We start from the raw sequence: 23,551 nt of genomic DNA, 5'->3' as shown, positions 1-23,551 counted from the left end.
TATGGCCTTTATTATGTTGAGGTAGGTTCCCTCTATGCCCACTTTCTGGAGAGTTTTTATCCTAAATGGGTGTTGAATTTTGTCAAAAGCTTTTTCTGCATCTATTGAGATGATCATATGGGTTTTCTTCTTCAATTTGTTAATATGGTGTATCACATTGTTTGATTTGTATATATTGAAGGAACCTTGCATCCCTGGGATAAATCCCACTTCATCATGGTGTATGATCCTTTTAATGTGTTGTTGGATTCTGTTTACTAGTATTCTGTTGAGGATTTTTGCATCTATATTCATCAGTGATATTGGTCTGTCATTTTCTTTTTATGCAGTATCTTTATCTGGTTTTGGTATCAGGATGATGGTGGTCTTATAGAATGAGTTTGGGAGTGTTCTTTCCTCTGCAATTTTTTGGAAGAGTTTCAGAAGGATGAGTGTTAGCTCTTCTCTAAATCTTTGATAGAATTCACCTGTGAAACCATCTGGTCCTGGACTTTTGTTTGTTGGAAGATTTTTAATCACCATTACAAATTCATTACTTGTGATTGGTCTGCTCATATTTTCTATTTGTTCCTGCTTCAGTCTTGGAAGGTAATACCTTTCTAAGAATTTGTCCATTTTTTCCAGGTTGCCCATTTTATTGGCATAGCATTGCTTGTAGTAGTCTCCTAGGATGCTTTCTATTTCTGCGGTGTCTGTTGTAACTTCTCCTTTTTCATTTCTAATTTTATTTATTTGAGTCCTCTCCCTCTTTTTCTTGATGAGTCTGGCTAAAAGTTTATCAGTTTTGTTTATCTTCTCAAAGAACAAGATTTTAGTTTGGTTGATCTTTGCTATTGTTTTCTTTGTTTTTTCTATTTCATTTATTTCTGCTCTGATCTTTATGATTTCTTTCCTTCTGCTAACTGGGTTTTGTTTGTTCTTCTTTCTCTAGTTCCTTTAGATGTAAGGTTAGATTGTTTATTTGAGATTTTTCTTGTTTCTTGAGGTAGCCTTGTATAGCTATAAACTTCCCTCTTAGAACTGCTTTTGCTGGATCCCATAGGTTTTGGATCACCGTGGTTTCATTGTCATTTGTCTCTAGGTATTTTTTGATTTCCTCTTTGACTTCTTCAGTGATCTCTTGTTTATTTAGTAACGTATTGTTTAGCCTCCATGTGTCTGTGTTTTTTACATTTTTATCCATGTAATTCATTTCTAATCTCATAGTGTTGTGGTCAGAAAAGATGCTTGATATGATTTCAATTTTCTTAAATTTACTGAGGCTTGATTTGTAACCCAAGATGTGATCTATCCTGGAGAATGTTCCATGCGCACTTGAGAAGAAAGTGTAATCTGCTGTTTTTGGATGGAAAGTCCTATAAATATCAATTAAATCTATCTGGTCTATTGTGTCACTTAAAGCTTCTGTTTCCTTATTTATTTTCATTTTGGATAATCTGTCCAGTGGTGTAAGTGAGGTGTTAAAGTCCCCACTATTATTGTGTTACTGTCAATTTCTTCTTTTATAGCTGTTAGCAGTTGTCTTATGTATTGGGGTGCTCCTATTTTGGGTGCATATATATTTATAATTGTTATATCTTCTTCTTGGATTGATCCCTTGATCATTATGTAGTGTCCTTCCTTGTCTCTTGTAACATTCTTTATTTTAAAGTCTATTTTATCTGATATGAGTATTGCTACTTCAACATTCTTTTGATTTCCATTTGCATGCAATATCTTTTTCCATCCCCTCACTTTCAGTCTGTGTGTGTCCCTAGTTCTCAAGTGGGTCTCTTGTAGACCGCATATATATGGGCCTTGTTTTTGTATCCATACAGCAAGCCTGTGTCTTTTGGTTGGAGCATTTAATCCATTCACGTTTAAGGTAATTATCGATATGTATGTTCCTATCACCATTTTCTTAATTGTTTTGGGTTTGTTTTTGTAGGTCCTTTTCTTCTCTTGTGTTTCCCACTTACAGAAATTCCTTTAGTGTTTGTTGAAGAGCTGGTTTGGTGGTGCTGAATTCTCTTAGCTTTTGCTTCTGTAAAGCTTTTGATTTCTCCATCGAATCTGAATGAGATCCTTGCGGGGTAGAGTAATCTTGGTTGTAGGTTCTTCCCTTTCATCACTTTAAGTATATCATGTCACTCCCTTCTGGCTTGTAGAGTTTCTGCTGAGAAATCAGCTGTTAACCTTATGGGAGTTCCCTTGTATATTATTCATCATTTTTCCCTTGCTACTTTCAATAATTTTTCTTTGTCTTTAACTTTTCCCAATTTGATTACTATGTGTCTTGGTGTGGTTCTCCTTGGGTTTATCCTGTATGGGACTCTCTGTGCTTCCTGGACTTGGGTGGCTATTTTCTTTCCCATGTTAGGGAAGTTTTCCACTATAATCCCTTCAAATATTTTCTCTGGTCCTTTCTCTTTCTCTTCTCCTTCTGGGACCCCTATAATGTGAATGTTGTTGCATTTAATGTTGTCCCAGAGGTCTCTTAGGCTGTCTTCATTTCTTTTCATTCTTTTTTCTTTATTCTGTTCTGCAGCAGTGAATTCCAACATTCTGTGTTCCAGGTCACTTATCTGTTCTTCTGCTTCAGTTATTCTGCTATTGTTTCCTTCTAGTGTAGTTTTCATTTCAGTTATTGTATTGTTCATCTCTGTTTCTTTGTTCTTTAATTCTTCTAGGTCTTTGTTAAACATTTCCTGCATCTTCTTGATCTTTGCCTCCATTCTTTTTCCAACGTCCTGGATCATCTTCACTATTATTACTCTGGATACTTTTTCTGGAAGGTTGCCTATCTCCACTTCATTTAGTTGTTTTTCTGGAGTTTTATGTTGTTCCTTCATCTGGTACATAGCCCTCTGCCTTTTCATCTTGCCTATATTTCTGTGAATGTGGTTTTTGTTCCACAGCCTGCAGGATTGTAGTTCTTCTTGCTTCTGCTGTCTGCCCTCTAGAAGCAAACTATTTAAATAAGAACCCAAAGAAGAATTTTAGAAGCAATTTAGCATACCGAATACTGTGAAAATGAATGGATAATTATGAAATTAATTCACTGGATTACTAAAAATATTTCACTTTTGGAAATTAATTGTACTTGTTCAGTAGAAGAGAACTACAATTTATCATAAATATTTTGAGAAAGGGAATCTGTTTTTCTACTTTTTTTTTTTTTACTAATTGAAAGTCTGTCAAATACCTTACAAATTTTCAATGAATTAAGACATAAAATATACTTGGTATGACTATCTGTTAAGATTAACACTTCACAATGACTTATAATAAAGATCATGACTATTATTTTAATCTGAAGATGCCAGGAGATTGGGTTATATTTGCCTATTACTTACTTTTTGTTCTCATTAAGTAGCTTAAAATAGCTGGATTCTCATCAGCCAACTGTGAGATTTCCAGTTACTCCAGATTTTTGTCAACTCTTAGTATTGTCAGTCTTTTTAATCTTAGCCTTTCTAATATGCGTGTAATGGTAACTCGTGGATTTAATTTGCATTTCTTTGATGATATGTAATGTGAGCCTCTTTTCATGCACTCTGGTTTATTTCTTGGTCTTTATTAGTAGTGTTCAAATCTTTTGACCTTTTTTATTGAGCGGTTTGTCCTCATACTATTGAGTTGTCAGAGATCTTTATATGTTCTGAATGCAAATTGTTTGTCAGATGTGTGTTTTCTGAACATTTTCTCCCAGTCTGTGGCTAGATTTTTCATTTTATTAATGCTGTCTTTTGAAGGGCAAAAGATTTAAAATTTTGGATAAAGTGGATTTAATATTTTTTGTTTCCTTTTGTTTTAGTTCATACTTTTTAGCCCTATCTAAGAAATCTTTGCCTACCTCAGGTTGTAAAAAATGTCTCCTCTTAGAATTATTACAGTTTTACTTTTCTAATGAATAGATCTATGGGTAATTTTAAATTAAGTTTTGTGATGAGGTAGGGATTGGGGTAATTTCTTATCATGCAGATACCTAATTTCAAAAATATTTATCAAAAAAGACTTTTTTCCTCATTGAATTATCAAGATTAATATGTCACTATATGTGTGAGTCTATTTCTGAACTTTCTACTTGCTTTCATTCCACTTTATATGTATCCTTATGGCAATACCATTCTGTCTTGATTATTTTACTTTATAATAAATGTTGAATTCAGATAGTGCAAGACTTCCAAATTTGGCATTCTAATTCTTTTGCATTTCCTGAGCTTTCATTGAGCTTCTTGGATCCATGATTACCTTTTCTGGTCTCCTCATGAATCCCCTATATGTTCAATAAAATTCCTCCCCTCCAACTGGTCAAAACACAAATGTCTCCCTGGCCTGTGCATACCCCCATAGTTGTTTCCTTTTTACATCCCCATTAGTTGCTCTTTCTCTGGTACTTGTCTGTGCCAGGCCGTGTGGAGTTCACCGTGTGTATCAGCAACTTAGTATTTAGCCAAAGGTACAGGGGGAACCCTAGACAAAATTTGGGAATTATTCTCTAAATATCTCCCTCATTTGTGGCATTTCATAATAAGTTCCAGCCATTTCAGCCTCCCAAAACTTTGATGTCTTCCTCTTCAGCTTGTGGAGATCACCGTGCTTTTCTTGGATTCTCTCTCCCTACACCACAGTCCAAAAATTGCCTCCAAGTATAAAGATGAGGTAAATGGTTAAGACTCACTTCAACATTTCCTCTTCTGTCAGGCATGACAGTCTGGTGCTTTCCATTGCCTACAGTTTAAAAATAGCTTTCTCATATATTTTGTGCAGTTTTCAGTTGTTTAAAATGGGATAGCTAGTATGATACTAGCTTTTCTATTATAACCGTAAACAGAATCCTCATATTTTTTAATGGTTATGTTAATTCCTTTTTAGGTGAGGACACATAGGAATTAAAATGTGAGAAAAAGTATATTTGTGGCAGTTTCACATACAAAAAAATATTGTTCTTCAAGTCAGAAAATGGGTTCTAGTCCTAGCTATTCCAGTTGCTCCATTTTGGATATGGCAGTTAACTTCTCTAAGTCACAGTTTTCTGAGTTGCTTGATTAGACTACTTCATAAAATTCTGTGACTATAATGTCCAGAAATTAAAGTTCAACAAAGATACTTTAATGGTATGTATGAAAACTAATTTAATAAACCTCTCAGTTTAACCATTATTGTTATAGGTTCTTAGCAATTAAAATGTATTAAAGTATAAAATGTATTAAAGTATAAAATGTAAAGATAAAAAACCATAAGGCAATTTTAATAAATGAACAGAAATAAATTTTACCTTTTCGGATTTAATATCATGCTTATGTCTTAATGATTAAGGGAGTTAAAGCATAATGTTAAGAACTGTCCTTAACTACAATCTGTAAAGTAAATAAATATTTAGACTGAAAATTCTCACTTGTTTTTATTTCAGCCGAGGAAATCTACATCCTTTCCTCTTATGATTTTGTTCAAAAAAAATTTCTGACCACCAAGTAATTACTTATAATATTCTGAAATAATCCAATTGTATTACCCTAAACCCTACACTAAATAAATAGAAGACAATTGGCTATCCATAACCTCTTGAAAATAAACTACATTATCAAATTTTATATTTTTTAAAAATCTGCTTTCATATTTTTTAATCTGATATTAAACCCTGGTATGAACATTAGACTAATTTTTAAAACAATAATAGTATCAATAGGCTTTTGCTCATATATCATAAAAAGCTCTTTAAAGAACTGCCAACATAAATAATTATGCATGACCTCTCCTGTCAGAATCCATGTTGAGCATCCTTTATCAAATTTTGTTACTCCAGGTGCTACCTTTTGAATCTCTTAAAATGTTCTCTAAATTTTCACTCACACTACTGGGAAAACCTCTGTTGTTATAGTTACTGATTTGTGTGTGAACATTCCACAGTCATGCTATTCATGCTGCATTTTTTTTCATCTGAATTGGGCCTTTTTTTTTTCTTTTTTCTTTTAATTGAAGTATAGTTGATTTATAATACTGTGTTAGTTTCACAACACACATAGCCACATATAGCAAAATGATTCAGTTATACATATTTTTTCAGATTATTTTCCATTATAGGTCATTACAAGATATTAAATATAGTTCCCTGTGCTATACAGTAAATCCTTGTTGCTTATCTATTTTATGTATAGTAATTTGTATCTGTTAATCCCCTACTCCTAACTTATCCCTCCCAACCTCCCTTTCCACTTTAGTAACCATAGTTTGTTTTCTATGTCTGTGAATCTGTTTCTCTTTTGTATACAGATTCATTTGTATTATTTTTTAGATCCCACATATAAGTGATATCATACAACATTTGTCTTTCTCTGTCTGACTTACTTCACTTAGTATAATATTCTCAAGGTCCATCCATGCTGTTGCAAATGGCAATATTTCATTCTTTTTATGGCTGAGTACTATTCCATTGTATAAATATACCGCATCTTCTTAAACCAGTCATCTGTTGATGGGCACTTGGGTTGTTTCCATGTCTTGGCTATTGTAAATAGTGTTGATATGAACACTGGGGTGCATGTATCTTTTCAAATTAAGAGTTTTCATCTTTTCTGGATGTATGCCCAGGAGTGGGATTGCTGGATCATACAGTAGCTCTATTTTTAGTTTTTAAAGGAATCTCCATACTGTTTTCCATAGTGGTTGCACCAGTTTACATTTGAGTTGGGCCTTTCTTGAACTTGAATATTTTCTTAAAGTTTTTTGCTGTTACTGTTTAGGCTTATTGAGCTGTTTCTCAAATTAACAAATGGTGAATATCATAGATGTCTAAACCTTCCTCTGGTTTAAAGGCATCTGATAAAGTCTATTATTTATTTATATCTTGACAGTCATATGTGAGTAACTCAATACATTTTTTGTGGTTTTTCAGTAATAACAGGGAAAAGTCATTGCAGTGAAATATGTTCACATACAAACATTAAGGGAATATTTATTTTTTTCTAAGTCAGAGTTACTACACATGCACTACTCCCGTCTTGCTAACCTGTAGTCATATTCCTCTTCCTGATTTCTGAACTCCTTGCACTAGTTCTCGTCTAACAACCAGTGTTATAATTTCCCATAAACTGTTTTCTCTGTCACACAACTTATTATCTTTCTCTTACACTACATGAGAAGTATAGAATAGACAAGGAGTCTATGAAAATTTCCGTTAATTAGTAAGTTTGAGATTTTAGAACACCAGAACAAGAGTTCTCAAACTTTAGTGGGATTAGGAAACATCTGGAGACATTTGCTGAAATTCAGATTCTCAGGCCCTATGTTCAAGAGAGTCTTAATTCAGTAGGCTTGGAGTAGGGCCTAGAAGTCTGAATTTTTAACACATAGCCCAGATGATTCGGATGCAGGTTTTCTCAGAAAGTCACTAGTATGTGTGCACAATAGAGTAAATGAAAATAGGGGAGCACAAGGAGAAAGGCATCCAAGAGATCAGATAGGGAAAGATAATCTTAAAGTTGATGGTGAAGGGATATACCAGGATAGTCACAGGAAACAATCAGTTCAAACTGGACTGAGAGATTTTTTCATTCTTTCATTTATTTCAATATCTCTTTCATTGTTTTCTTTACCATTGTAATCTCATGCCATTAGTAATAGTACACAGAAAACCAAGCAAAAAGCAAATAAATAAGATACAATTATTAACTGCTGAGAAAAAAATAAAGATGTCTCATAAAGGAGATGTTGTCCTGGATAATACAATAATCCACACAGCTTAATACCACTTCTCTGACAATGATTCTAAGAGATAACTGAGGGAAAAGAAACTTATCTACCACTAACACCAACCTTAAAAAGTTATGTATCTGGAGCAGTTTTCATCTTCCATTTACTTTGCATCTTGTGCCCACAAATTTTTCCTAATATCTTTTTCAACACATGGATAATGTTTAGCCTATACCCCATAGTAGCAGGTGCTGTGTTACTGCTGTTACTAAAACCATACCAAGTAATTCTAAAACCATCTGATTCCAGTTTCAAAGGGATGGGCCATAGTTCTGGTATTCTAGAGTTTAGAGAAGAATTATATCACTTTGACTCTCATTTCAAACTTCTTAATAACTTAACCTCCTAAAATAAATAAACGGATATGCTTTTGATTTTGTACCTATTATTGAAATACAGTTATTTCCCCTTGGCTCCATTCTGAGCTCAGAGAGGACTTTTACACTTTAACTACCTTATTTTATCACCTGTCTTCTATAATTCCCTTCTTATTTCACTTCAATGACCTTCATAATATTAGAGTCCTTTACTTTGTACTTCAGTTTTATATTACTTAGCAATAATCTAAAAATAGCTATTAGTCCCCAGCAGTCCTAATAATCTATCATAAAAGAGAAAATAACGTGTTTTTCCAATGACTATGCCATCTTTTTAGTCCTACTACTGATTTGGTATTTAATCAATAAATAAGGCATTATCCTGTGATTATCAACAAAGTTTTCAAAATTTAAATTTTATTTACAAAATAATTAGCTAGCCTTATTTTTATTCCCTCCAAAAAAGTTCTATCGACATCCAGGACCAGTATTCCATTGCCTCCTCTCCTTTACCTCATTCTTAAAAGCACTAATGAGACAAATATTTACAAATACATTTATTACTGAATCTTGTCCGGAGTTTCATAAAAATTGTGAAAGTTCTTTAAATTCTACAAATTATAAGGAGAAAAAATAAGCGAAAGAATTCCTTGATCCTCCAGTTTTAAATGAATTGCTCTTTTGCGTCAAAAAGCAAAATAGCAGTGACATTTTTATTTACACTCAACCTTTCTTCTAAGAACATGTAATCTGTAAGAGTGACTATTACCCCAATTTTACCACTGAGGCATAGAATTACGGAGATTGAACTGAAGTGAACTCAAGAGGTTATCTAATCTAGCTTCCATCTCCAAGAATGACTGCATTTTAACAATCCAAGAGCTATGACCACCTTCTCTACTTTTCAAAATCCCCAGGGAAGATGTTACAACTTGCCTTAACAATTTGCTCTGGTGTGTAATATCCCTTGTTTTACTCATAATCCAAATCTGCAGATAAGAAGGAAATAAAACCCAGTTTCCCAGCTCCTCAGTAAATGCTCTTACCCAGATGTAGTTATAAAACAACTATAAAAATCAGTAGATGAAGAAATAGATTATTTTGAAAATAAAAATTTCCAATATCTAGTCAACTATTCACCTGTTTCAAACAAAATTCATTTTGAAAATAGTCTGGTATAACAAAATAATTTATACCTATCTTCATTTCATAATAAATGTTTCCCATTAATAAGAAAAATAATTTCTAACTATTAGATGTATATTTATGAATCCTAAAGATAAGAATACCAAGATAAGAATTTAATGGGGGCTTCCCTGGTGGCGCAGTTGTTGGGAGTCCGCCTGCCGATGCAGGGGACGCAGGTTCATGCCCCGGTCTGGGAGGATCCTGCATGCCGCGGAGCGGCTGGGCCCGTGGGCCATGGCCGCTGAGCCTGAGCGTCCGGAGCCTGTGCTCCGCAACGGGTGAGGCCACAGCAGTGAGAGGCCCGCGTACCCCAAAAAAAAAAAAAAAAAAAAAAGAATTTAATGGGAACTTTCTGGGTGCCAGGCATTGTATTCCACACGTAATATCACATTGAATAGTTACATCAGTTCTATCAGGTAGGCATATTATTATCACCAGTTTTCAGATAAAGAAATTGAGACTCAGACAATGTAAGTTATCCAAGGTCTTATAGCTAGTGAATGACAAAGCTAGGATTAAAACCTAGAGAGTTTGGTTATGTTTCACTGTCTCTCTAATACATGTTTAATAAATTTTAGTTGCTTTTATTATTATTAACAAGCTACTTTAAGATACAGTGAAAAATCTTTATCTGAAAAAAAAAGGCTTCCCCCCCCGCAAATTCCCATTAGTTCCTCTATATTTTTAAATATCAAAGACCTGGGAAGTACAAGCACCTTCTAAAAAACATGAATTTATATGACAAGTAATACTTTAAAATTTGTTTTTTAAAGTTTGCTGGATTGTTACATGATTTTTCTTAGGCCCATCCAGATTTACTTTTTAAAATGCATATGGATATTTTTAAACTGAATTCTAGTTATTTCAGATTTAATTTATTGTTTCAAAGAACAGGGGTGCTTCTAGGTTTTATTACTGGTATTGTAAATGAAAAGGAGCCGTTTTGAGATTTGAAGATAGTTAAGTTGGCTTCAATATAAATATCTTGTAAACTATTATAACCAACTAGAATGTTTCCTTAAGTGTAAACATAACTTTTAACTAGGGAAATGGCCAACTATGTTAGCCAAATTATTTCCTGAAATACTGTTGCTTTGTTAAAGTAAGTTATGTTGTTAGTGCAATAAGCATATATATAAACAGCTGAACTTTTGCATTCTATATAATGCCTTCTTAATATTTCAGTTTATTAGTTGACATGATATATAAAAGGAAAAAACACATTTCAAGAGTCACAAAAACTTTGAAATTTAATTTATACTTCAACATTTAATACAAAATTACCTTTTTCATTGTTTCCTTTCCCACTGTAATCTCATGCCCATCCTGCCCCGTGCCATTCTTAAAAGAATTCGGACTGAGGTCTTCTCAGTAAGTTTCTTCATTCTAATGGAAAGAACAGGCTTGTTTTCCGTATTTTGACATCAGTAGGAAGCATTAGCCCATTCATTGTCCAAGTTACTTTCTTCATTAACAACAGATGGTCTAGAAGAGAATTTTTTTTTAAGTCAGGTCAATATTTGGCTTCAAAATTAAAAATGGACACACCATGCTTCCCCTCCCCTTATTACCTATATCATATACACTGGCCAGTCTCCATTTAGATGCTGGTTTCCTGAAATGCTACCACCAGCTTCCCACTAACCGTGACATAAGCTGTAGCAAGCTGTCTGCTCTGATAGCCTGCATAAATCATCATTTCTGAAGGGAACAGATGTCCAGGGTATGAAAGAGTAATACCACAATTTAGTCCTAATTAAAATTCACCTTAGCATGCCTCTATCACTGATCAGATGCACTGGGCTGAAAGGGTCCACTGAAAGGGTCCAAGGTCCTTTGCTTAGTATAAAACAACATGGGTCCTGAACTTTTGTGTTCTTTGGTGTTGGGAAAACACTTTTTTAAAATCTTTAATATGATTATTATCCAAGTTGCTTTAAAGATGGATGATCTCCAAATAGTAACCTTATACATAATTCTTCTCCTGTGACTAGAATGAAGGTGGCTTCTAGGACATCTTTGGTAACAGGTTGAAACTATTTCACTGAAAATGAAAACCAGCTTTTCATTAACAATTTACTTTGACCCATACATTTTCAAAGATGTGTGCATGAATATAAGTTTCAAAACTCCTACTAACATTAATGGGAGTGCAAATAAATTACTATGTATGATTTTGAAAATGTAAGGGTAAGAACAGAAGTGTAGTATATTGCATACTAAGTTGCTGTCACCATTTCTCCCTTTTCAAGAGGTTTCATTTCATAAATAAATAATTTGCACCTTGGTTATTCATTTTATTTGTGCATTCAATTTATTTTAGATTATATTTTCTTTTTACATAAATTACAAAAATACAATTCCTCTGTCATCTGCTCTTCATTTGTCCTAATAAGAGAAATAAAATTTTATTTGCATAGAACTTAAAATGGCTGCATTTATTTGTTTGCCCAAATTTCCAAACAACCCTTCACTATTAGTATTTACCTTGAAAGAAGCATGGCCTCTTTAACCTAGAAATGGTACTTTATATAAATCTGCTAGTATTGATATGAAACATGAACCGGTGGTTGTATACACACTTCAAGTCCCAGAATGGCTACGTTACATGTTCAAAAAAAACAAAAACACTTTCTCTCCCTCTCTCTCTCTCTCTCTCCCCCACACACACATACACACACATACACACCCACACATACATACACGTACACACACATATACAGTGGGCAGGAATATGAGCAAAACTTGGAGAATAAATTAAAACTAGAAGATTATAAATATGATTAAGACTTCAAGAAGAGAAAAAATTTTTACAGAAATTAGTTACATATTTTGTCACTTTGTAATCTTAAATTGATAGGAATTAGAATTAGAAAAATAAGCTAGAAGTTAATGAGATCATATATGCCTGAAAGAACTGAGAACAGTGGTCAAATAAATACTTATACACGTACGTTCATAGCAGCACTATTCACAATAGCCAAAGATGGAAACTCAACCTCTACCAATGGGTAAATGGAAAAATAAAGTGTGGTATATACATATGATGGAATATTATTCAGCAATAAAAGGAACGAAGTACTGATACATACTACAATGTGGCTGATCCTCAAAACATTATGCTAAGTCAAAGAAGCCAGACATAGGAGATATACCATATAATTCCATTTATATGAACTATCCAGAATAGGTAAATCCATACAAACAGAATGCAAATTGATGGTTGCCAGGGGCTGGGAGGGTGGGGAATGGGGAGAAATAAATGGATAAGGGGTTTTATTTTGGAATGATGGAAATGTTTTGGAACTACATAGGAATGGTGGTTGCACAACACTGCAAATGTACTAAATGCCACTGATTGTTCACTTTAAATGATTAATTTTATGTTATGTGAATTTCACCAAAATAAATAAATAAAGAAGGAGGGGGAGGAAGAAGGAGACTACTGATGGCCAGTATCTCTGAAAATAAAAAAAAATCTCTCACTGGGAAAAAAATAAATTCTTGTATTTTGATAGGAGTGTACCCACAATCTGGACACATCACCCCCAGATGCTTTGCATTGTGGAAAGGGTATAATCCTTTAAACTAGGTTTGAACCTCAGCTCTGTAACTTAGTGGCCCTAGATGAGTCATACCTCCCTGCATCTTTGATTTCTCATCTACAAAGTATGTAGTGGGCACCGAGTGGTGCCAGCTGATGAGGATTAAATATCTTACATGTAAAAGTACCTAACACATTGAGGTCACTCCATAAATGTTGGCTTCTTTCCCCACATCCCTGAAGTGCCATGCTTATGGAGCTCTAGAGTATATTAACTGTTACATCAGAGTCCAACCAGAAAAACAGAATGCATTCAGAGTATCTGAGCAGAGGGACTGACTGCAGGGAATTGGTTATGTAAGTAATGGAAAAGACCCAGAAGCAACAAAAGGACAGTGACACAACCCAGAGATTAGCAACAGCAAAAAACCACTCCCACCAAGACCAGAGGGAGAAGGTGTGACAGGTACTCAGATTTAGAAAATCTTACCAATAAAGCATTTTCCCCTTTGATTTTTCTGACCAGGCCAGAATTAGGTTGAGGTGAGTGAAGGACCAAGAATGCAAAATTTAAGGAAGCATGCTCGGGGTGGGGCAAGTGCACAGCCCTCAAAGTGAGTGCCTCCTTAAATCCTGTCCTGTAGGTGCTGCACTAGTCTCTCCCTAGTCCCAGCCCTGGCTTTGACTATCTCTTCTCTATGCAGAATTGCTGAAATTCCACTAAAAATAATGCTATTAGCCAGACACTGTTTTATATGATTTACAGGTTTTAACTCACTATAATACCACTGTAATACCATTATCGCCATTTACAGGTGAGAAAATTGAGGCACAGAGAAGTTAAATAGCTTGCCCAAGATCTCACAGCTTGTAGGTCATTGTGCTGGTATATGAAGTCAGTTCTAGAAACTGTGCTCCAAATCACTACACTCTTCTGTCTCCATCATACATTTTCTGCCATTTTTTCAAGTTCAATACCTCTGAAACAAAATTTCACATTTTTTTGCACAACTTGATGCACCCTTCACACTTCTTATTTCTGTCAATGTTTCCACTTTTTTCAAGGTTTTCCACTATCTCAGGGAGATTTTGAACCCTTGTCTCCTATTCATTTCTCTGCAACCAATTGCTTATTCATTCAATGATATTTATTGGGTGTCCACTCCTCAAGGCACCAGGGTGACAGCTGTGAATAGGACAGAATAGCTTGTACCGATCACAGCCTCTTGGGGAGAGACAAACAGTGGAAGGCCTCTCTGAAGAGGGGACATCTGAGCCAAGAGGCCTGAATGATGAGAAGTTAGTGATGAAAACCTGAGGGAAGGAGCATTCCGGCAGAGAGAAAATCAAGCACTGAGTCTCCGAGGTGAGAATGAGCTTGGCGGGTTTGAGAAAGAAAAATAAAGTAAGTTTGGACAGGGAGAGAATATGTATTGATAAAGCCAAAAGGTAGAAAGGGGCCAGATTGTGTAGGCCAGGATGAGGGGTTTGGGGTTTATTTTGGATGTGATGGGAAGCCATTGGAAGGCTCTCAGCAGAGCACCTTATGAAGATCAGACTGTCACGGAGTGTAGGGAACACTGGTGGTGTCCCCTGGATTCTTTTCACCAGGCTAGTGTGCCCAAACTCCAGCTGCTGTGACTCCAGGCCATTAACGCCTCACAGATAACCCTTCTCCAGAGACCCGCCCGTCGGCTGAAAGGAAACAGCCACCTAGCCAGGAAATGCCTGTGAGGTGATGAGCTCTTCCTTCCTACTCAGGGGGACAGTCCACAGCCAATGACTGGGGGGGACACAGCAGCCAGTCCCCTTGCCTCAGGGAGGGGCAGCTCAGCGGCGTGTTTCCCACTCCAGACTGGGGCTAGACTTCAGCTGAACACAGGGCTTGGCCAAGCTTCTGCCTCTGCCCTGTGCTGCCTCCCTCACTCCTTCACAGGTTTCACCTGACAGTGTTCCCTAAGGCCCTTGCACAAAAATCACCATCTCAGGCTCCGCGTCTAGGGAACCTGACCTCAGACAGAGTCAAAAAGGGAGACCTAACTCTCACCTCTGCCGTCTTCACAATAACTCTTCAAAGCATCCTTCCTTTCCGTTCCCAGCCAGGCCCACTTGCCCATTTCCCTCTCAGCCTCATCTCAGAGATCATCTGCAAGATCATCCTAATTGTACTTGATCCTCCTCCATTACATCTGACATTCTATACTCCAATTACAGCTGAATTTCCCTACAACATCAATTTTGTCAGTGCCCGATGAAAAAGTTCTGGGAGTTAGCTTTTGAAGTTTTCCACGAGTCAGTCAGCCAGCCAGTCTGTCTGTATGTCTGTCTGTCGGTCAGTCAAGCAGTCCACAAATACTTATTGAGCCCATCTTATCTGCCAGACCCTGTGCAAGGAATATGAAACAGACACAGTCCCTTCACTTAAACGCACATCTCACAGAAGAGTTTACTGACAATCTGACCCTATCCAAACTTACTGGTTTTATCTTACTCTAGTTTATAGCACTACCCAAGCTGTCTGTTGATTATTCGATGAATACACCAAGTTCATCTTTAAGTCCATCCTTCACCTATTCAGACTCAATTCCTTCTCAAGATCCAGTTTAAGACCTCCCTTCAGTGCTCCAACCTAAAATGACCTGTCATTGCTTGAATCCTTTGAACATTTGCAGCCTGTAACACTCACCCATTTATTCATTCAACAGTGTTTGAGAACTCACCACATGCCAGGCACTGTACTACCTGCTAGGGAAAGAGCGTAAACCATCTGGAATTATTATGTTAATGTTTTATAAGTGTATATCCTATTTCTGCTTCCATATTTAAACCCTTAGAAAGTAGGAATCAAGTCTGTATTTCTCATTACTTGCTCCAGGGTATATAGAAATTCACTGCACATGGTATAGTTACTAGATGTTAACCTTTCCTGTGCATTTAAGTGTTCAACTGATACAAATTTAATTTTATGTCACTTTTCATAACATACCAATTGTGCAAAATAAACTTTATTGCCTATGTGTATGTACCTACCATCTTTATTTCCTACCTCTCCCCAGTGTGAACTTAAATATGATTGTTCTACCACCTTGATGTCCACTAATGACCACAATGGCATACAATTTTTTCAGGAAAAGAAGAAAACTTGCCAAGGAGAACTGCTTGGCAAATGAAGGTCTAGAAGGAGTGGAATAGACTGGGATGAACTCAGAGTATATTTAAGGTAAATGCTTATATTTTCCTCAAGTCTCCCTTTGGAGGTCATCTCTTCTAGGAAGTCTTTTCCAGCTTGTACACCCTGCTTTTTGCTCTTTGTGAAGACATCTACCACTGAACTGACCCGATTGCACTAGCACTTTATGCTTTCTTGGCTAAACATGCACTGCTTATCTGGGGCATGGAGTAGGTGCTCAATAAGTGCCAAATGAATTAATGAACAAACCTGTCTTTTATTCCAATAAAACATTTCAATAAAAGGAATATATTCATAATTCTATTACCTAAAAACAGCTAAGGACACTTTACTCCACTTAAAAATTAGGCAGCCTAAATTTTTTTTAAAATCACATTTCTGAAGTTCCAAATAGGTTTTTTGAAAGAACTCTAGGTGGATCTAGGAAAACCACATAATACATTTTCAAATAAATTTGAAAATATTCTTTACAACATAAATTATATATAGGTGTTTTTAAAGGTACTCCTACTTTCCAGATCCTTGTTGATAAACATGGAAAGACTATTGGAAATATATAAAACTTTTTATACAAGTAAAGATTTTTAAACCAACCTGCAAGGCAGCCTAATAAAATAATACTAATGATGACTAAAACATATTAATAATATACTAGATAGGCAGCAAAGCCTTAAAAGCATGGGCTCTGAAGCCATACTCCAGGGATCTGAAACTTGACTTTGCCTCTTGCTAACTCTGTAAACTTGTGAAATCAGTGAATCTCATTTGTCTTAGTTTTCTTATCTGAAAAATGGGAACAATAATAGTAATTCCCTTACCTGTTTTATGGATGAAAGAAATTTCTACAGATAGAACACTTTTGTGTAAATATGAAACACAGTAAATGTTGCTGGTATTATTATCCTCCTCGTGATTTTCACCAAGAAATTAGCATATAGAAAGCAGTGTGTTAAGTACTTTGTATACACTAACTGGTCTTATCCTCAAAACCCTATGAAGCAGATAATATTACAATCTTCATATCACAGATGAGGAAAATGAGACCCGGAGAAATTAAGCAACTAGATCTGTATAACAAATCGATTAAGAGAATCAGAGATCAGACCTAGGCTGAATGATTCCAGAGCCTGCTTTTTTAACCGTGACACTGTACACTCCCTCAAGTGCCTAAAAAGTAATAAAAGAATTCCCCTCATTTAAAATAACTGGATTTCCCATGCTTCTTACTTTCCCACTTTCCACCATCATCCCACCTTAGCACCCATTTAAAAAGCATCTGCCTTTAGTGGCTATATTTTGTTCAAAATGTCCTATGGAAACCACTGTGACTCAGTTTACTAATCTTTGTGTCTGTTGTCAGTCAAATAAGGTTTTTCAACCTCAGCAAGTGTTGACATTTCTTTGTTCTTTGTTGCGGGGGGCTGTACTATGCGTTACAGAATGTTTAGCAGCATCCCTGGCCTCTACCCACTAGATGCCAGTAGCACTTTCCCCGTTGGGATAACCAAAAAATGTTTCCAGACATTGCCAAATGTTCCCCAGGAGTTGAAATTTCCCCTAGTTGAGAACCACTGCAGTAAAGGAGTTTGAGACAATCCCCTTTTGTAGAGGTGCAGGGAGCTGTGAATAAGCTACTGGCACACACCATGCTCTTTTCCAATTCCAACTTCTGATCATGACTTTTCCCCTTCCTCTTTGCTGGGCTATCTTCCTTCCTTCTCAACTCAGTGCCACCTCCTTTAATCTACCCTCTTCAGGCTTCACAGCCTCACCTTTGGGTCCCTCATTTCATTGAATTCTTCCATTTTTGTATGTATGTCCCTGTCAGACTTTGAACATTTCAAGGGTATGAAATGTGTTTTCATCTGTGTACCTTCAGTATCTGGTATGTTGTAAACAAGTGTGCTTGCTGGATGTTTAACAAAATAATAAAAGTTGATCATACATTTTCAATGTAAGCATTTGTTCCCTGCTGCAGAGCCAGCACCTGAAATAATGTTTAATCCCATAGTAAATGCTCAATAAATATTTGGAAAATATTTTTCAAACTTGTCAGATCAGAGTATGATTATTATTTCATTAGGTGGATATTAGGTAATATTTCCATTAGGTAGATATTAACTTGACTTATATTTTCTCTGTATATTGGAAAAAGATTACATTTTTATATTCATGACTAATTAGCATTTTCATTACCACGTCCCTCCTTGAATTTACTCAGAAACCAGAATATACGTCATGGAGGACAAAGTAAGAAGCAGCAAAAAAGTCATAGGCTTAGTGCATTACTTTGCACTAAGTTCAGAACTGTAAAACCAATGAAACTTTAAAAACTACTGATTCTAACCACCCATTTCATTTACTCAATTAGTCATTCAACATACATTCACTGAGTGCCTACCAAACATTCCCTGCTAGAGACGCTGCACAGGGAGGACCTCAGAGTTCTTGGTCCTTTGGGAGAACAAGAAAGGAAAACAACACACAGTATGACAGGTGCTTAGTCAGAGATGTCACAGGGTATTGAGGGAGCCTGGAGTAGGGGCACATGCCACAGCCTGTGGTGGCCAAGAAAGTCTCCCCAGGGGAAGGATGTGAGGTAGGACTTGAAGGATACATGGAGTTGGCAAAGGAGGGAAAGCATCCTCCAGGGAGGGGAAACAATGTAGGTGAAGACCCAGAGTTATGCAACAATATGATGGACTGTTGGGAGGAAACTGAACACAGAGAGGCCAGCGATGGGAGCAAGGAAGGCGGGACATAGCCTATACAGATCAGAGCCTCTGCACAACTCTAAGAAGTCCCACATTCCCCAAAGCAAGCCATTCTAATCTTTTGGACAGGACGGACTACTGGAAGAATCTTCCTTACATTAAGGCAAAATCCATTTCCCTATGGAACAAAGCTATTGGGGTAAGTGAGGACGAGTACAGATCTGGAACAGCATGTCTTGAAGTGTGCACCACGGGCCTTCTATATGAGAACCAACTGGAGGACCAGGGAACCCTCACATTTAGCAACATGAGGTGAATCACAGCTCTAGGGACATATGCCTTCATATGAAGAAAGGTGATGAGGGCTGACAGCATTATTACATCCAGAGACAAGAAGAAAAACAGGATCTGACTCTTTTACATCAGCTTGGAGCACCTGAGGGTGCTCAACAAAGACCTGAGTGGGTTTTAGCCTTGGTGAGAAAGAGGGTTAAGCAAGGCTGGGAGTGGGTGGAAAAAGGAGTAATCAAGCAGTGAGGGGACTGTTGGGCATGGGGGACAGGAAGCCAGTCTGAGTATTAAAGCAAGAAATGTATTGCCATCTAAACCCACTTTGAACTTCTCAGGAAACATACTAGCCATCGCTAACAAATGCTTTCTACACCTCTGTCTTTTGTTAACTTTCTCATCTCAAAACCCTGACACCCCTCCCAGGGCTGAGGCTATCTGGTACCTTTGTAAGAATTAGAAAGCAGCCTCGGGCCTCCCTGGTGGTGCAGTGGTTGAGAATCCGCCCGCCAACACAGGGAACACGGGTTCGATCCCTGGTCTGGGAAGATCCCACATGCCGCGGAGCAACTAAGACCGTGCACCACAACTACTGAGCCTGCGCTCTAGAGCCCGCGAGCCACAACTACTGAGCTCACGCGCTGCAACTACTGAAGCCCATGCGCCTAGAGCCTGTGCATCACAACGAGAGAAGCCACCGCAATGAGAAGCCCGCACACCACAACGAAGAGTAGCCCCCGCTCACCGCAACTAGAGAAAGCCCCGCGCGCAGCAACAAAGACCCAACGCAGCCAAAAATAAATAAATAAAATAAATAAATTTATTTTAAAAAAAAAAAAGAAAAGAAAACAGCCTCTCCACCCCCACCCAGCTCCACAGTCCTTCAGCTGTGCACGACAGGGAGCAGTGGCCCGAAACCTTCCCAAAGGTCACCCCGTCTCCTCTTTCTTACTTCCTTACTTTCAATAATAGTTAATAAGCACCTACTGTATGCAAGGTACTATGAGAAATACAAAGGGAAGTGTTAAATGAAGAAGAAAGCCTCAACCCCCACACCGCTCCCCAACCACCAAAAGAAAAAAAGATGAGGGTAGAGAATGGGTAAAAAAGGGCATTCCTGAGAGGATGTGGGAAGACTGAAAATCACAGATCTATAGGTTCCTGGGAGAATAATTTATCCCAGCACTCCACTTCGGACCATTGTCTCATCTCAGACAAGCATTAGCATAACCATTAGCCTCTCTGCCATGTAATTATTCTTGGGCTGGCTTACTCTGGCCCCCTGCCAAACGGGAACATTCACAAATCTACATATGAATTTGGGATAGGGGATTTTTAATATACTCCTTCTAAATGTCCACTCACTGTTTGCAGCCAGGCAGGCTGCTCTAATGAGGTCTTTACCCTCCCCTCCCACCACCACCTCATTGGAATACGGATGGTTCATCATGGTACCTATTTGGTCCTTCATTCAATCACTGAACAACACTTACTGAGCAACTATTAAGTGCCAGGCCCTGTGCCAAAAAAATGATGGTGAAGAAGGCAGCCATGGTTTATGCCCTAAGGAACTTGGTTTAGAGGGGAAAACAGACGTTTATTTCACCAGTCATTATAAATCTGATGGTTACAAAAGGGTACATTGAGAATGAACTTATCCTTACTAGTGGGAGCTTCCGCAGAAAGTAGGACCAAATACAATGCCAATCCATCCATGAAGCTTAAAAGCAGGAGCCCTGGAGTTCCCCTTTGGAGAGTTCCTCAACCTCCCCCTTGTTGACAGTACTCCCAGCAAATTCTCTGTCCCTACACACACAACTGTCAAAGAAGGGGTCCTAGTCTCACTTTATCATCTCATGCCCTCCTTTAACTTTGCTAGCCACACCTAGTGGGTTCCAAAGCATCATGACCAGACCTGTCCCAGTGTTTCTCTCTAGAAAGTTAAGAGCCCACTGGGTGAGGATAGGGGTGAGGCCTGCACTCTAGTGAAGTTCTAGTGAAGGTCTGTCATAACCTTGGGAAAAACTTCCCCAAAGGGCTACATCCCAGTCAAGTTCCCTTGACTGTTCATGTTCATACACTTACTCTCTTGCAACACTCAGAGAATATTATGCCCCAACCATAGGATGTATTTTATTTTGAAGAACCCACATCCTATTTTATTTTCCTGGTTTTGTTTATAACCAAATCATGAAAAAAATAAAGCATGTTCTAGCATTAGAAGGTCTATCTACAATATCACCACATTTTCTCAGTCTACTTCAATAAAAGCCAATGCCTGCCAAGAAATTAAATAAATCTGGGTGCTCCCCACATTGTAATTTTCCATTTTGCATGTGCCAGGCAAAGAGAATACTGCCTTATTCTGTCACCAGAATAAAAGCAGCAAACTTGCAACTTCAAATCCATGAGCTTATTAAAAATCTTATTTTTAAAAATTCATTCTCTTGTAGTTGGGCAATAAACTTGAAAATACATTAATGCTCTGATTGTCAAGTAAGTATAGATAATGACATTAAATATGAACAAGCACATCATTTCATGGGTGCAAGAAGAGTTTATAAAATATAAATGCTCTGACAGTAAGAAAACATACTGCTATATTCAATTATATCATCTGCTCAAAATACAATTGCTTCTATGTTTGGTAAATAGACTAAATCCAGGTCACATTCCTGTGTTCAACTGAGTTTCTAGTCACTCCCTTTTCTCTAAATACTTGCGTTCTTTGTTTCTACATGTTCTTAAGTGTCATCATTTATTGCTATAGGCATGATGGCTATACTTAACTAATAATGACAGTGGTTGTCATTAGATTTTAACTCAGTAACACTAGTCTGACATATCATTTGAAGTATGTCTTCAATTTAAATTTGATTAAAATTACAAACATCCCATCTATTGTACCAATCAAAATGTTGTCACCCTTTCCCTGAACTTTTCTATGAACTTTCTTGAAATAAGTTATGGCAGCTTAAAGTTAAGGCTAGCCTTGGGTCATAAACATATTTTAAAATACCACTCTTGGAATTGAGCAGAGCAAGGCCAATTGGGGCTCCTTTTCTAAAGACTTGATTTTGACTTACACCCCAGAAAAATTCTCAAGGCAAAAAGTACAATATAGTGAGACTTCCAAGGCTTTAACTCAGATTCCCATAACATGCTGTAACACAAGTGCTCGGTAGGGATTTAATTTGGTTGCATGTATTTTAAGATCTCGGACCTAGCAAATACCTTTGGTAGTAAAACCAGGTACTTTCCTGTATGCAAAACTGTTGGAAACGTGTTGAGCAAGAGATGGAGCAAAAGAAGGAAAATAGATAAAGAGCATGTGCAAATACAATGTTTTAGACACATATAGAGCAGGCTTCTTACACACATTGTCTTATTTACTCCTCATAGCTACACTACTGGGCTCAATTTATGGATGGGGAAACTGAGGCTTAGAGAGGTTAAGTGACTTGCCCAGGTTCATAGAGTAGTTTGCTTCCCTGGCAGTGATAAAAAAGTAGAGACAAATTATTGTGTTGTTGTTGCTGTTTTCCCGAACCCAGGCAGCTATTCTGGGAAGGTAACAGTGGCCACAAGGTTCTAATTAATAGCCTTGGGATCTTTTTTTTTTAGTGTTTTTTTTTTTTTTTAGTGTTTTTCTATGCATGGGAAGATGCAAGAGCCTGGGCTCATTGAAAATATTCCTTTGGTATGCATCTTTTTACAAATAAATAAATAAATTTATTTATTTCTTTTTGGCTGTGTTGGGTCTTCATTGCTGCGTGCGGGCTTTATCCAGTTGCAGTGAGTAGGGGCTACTCTTCATTGCGGTGCGCAGGCTTCCCATTGCGGTGGCTTCTCTTGTTGTGGAGCACGGGCTCTAGGTGTGTGGGCCTCAGTAGTTGTGGCACACGGGCTCAGTAGTTGTGGCTCACGGGCTCTAGAGTACAGGCTCAGTAGTTGTGGTGCACGGGCTTAGTTGTTCCGTGGCATGTGGGATCTTCCCGGACCAGGGCTCAAACCCGTGTCCCCTGCATTGGCAGGCAGATTCTCAACCACTGTGCCACCAGGGAAGCCCTGCCTTGGGATCTTAACAGCATTTGGAACTTTAGTTATGTGTATGAAATGCTATTCTCTGTGTTCTATTTTGACGACGGATTTATAAACATTTAATTTTCAAATAATTTATCTTTTTTTTTAGAAAACTAAGACACTATCCAATAATCCTTTTAGATATTATTACCTCTACTATACAGGTAAGGATAATGACGTGCAGACCAATCTGCCCAAGGTCATATAACAGGGACTAGAATCTTGCAATACCATCTGACTTCAAGTCGAGTGTTCTTCCCACTAAATAATAATGCATTTCTCATGCCTCTCCTAACAGATGTCTGAAAGCTTCAAAAATGAATGGTTTGGAAGGCAAAACCCTGAAAGAGTACATATAGACTATATAAATGAATTCTCAGGTAAAGTAGCAAGCAGGTAGGTAGACAACTGCCTAAGAGATTTCATTTAAAAATCTCATTTTATTGCCTTTATAACACTTAACACTGTCAATAAATAACTTATTTAGTTCTCT

General features: G+C 37.2%; 1 protein-coding gene across 1 annotated transcript in view; it reads right to left on the bottom strand.

The window, feature by feature from the left end:
* Positions 1-23,551, bottom strand: part of LOC307055541 (doublecortin domain-containing protein 1-like) — a gene marked incomplete at both ends in the record, with an annotated part of 63,746 nt that overhangs the window by 14,588 nt on the left and 25,607 nt on the right. The window contains 3 exon segments of the mRNA XM_079707772.1: positions 10,524-10,588; positions 10,591-10,647; positions 10,650-10,724. Coding sequence (XP_079563898.1) covers positions 10,524-10,588; positions 10,591-10,647; positions 10,650-10,724 — 197 coding nt within the window.

This window comes from Hyperoodon ampullatus (genome assembly GCF_949752795.1).
Source record: "Hyperoodon ampullatus genome assembly, chromosome: 7".
Classification (NCBI taxonomy): Eukaryota; Metazoa; Chordata; class Mammalia; order Artiodactyla; family Ziphiidae; genus Hyperoodon; species Hyperoodon ampullatus.
Note: the sequence above shows the minus strand (reverse complement) of the source record. Positions and strands in the feature narration are given on the sequence as shown.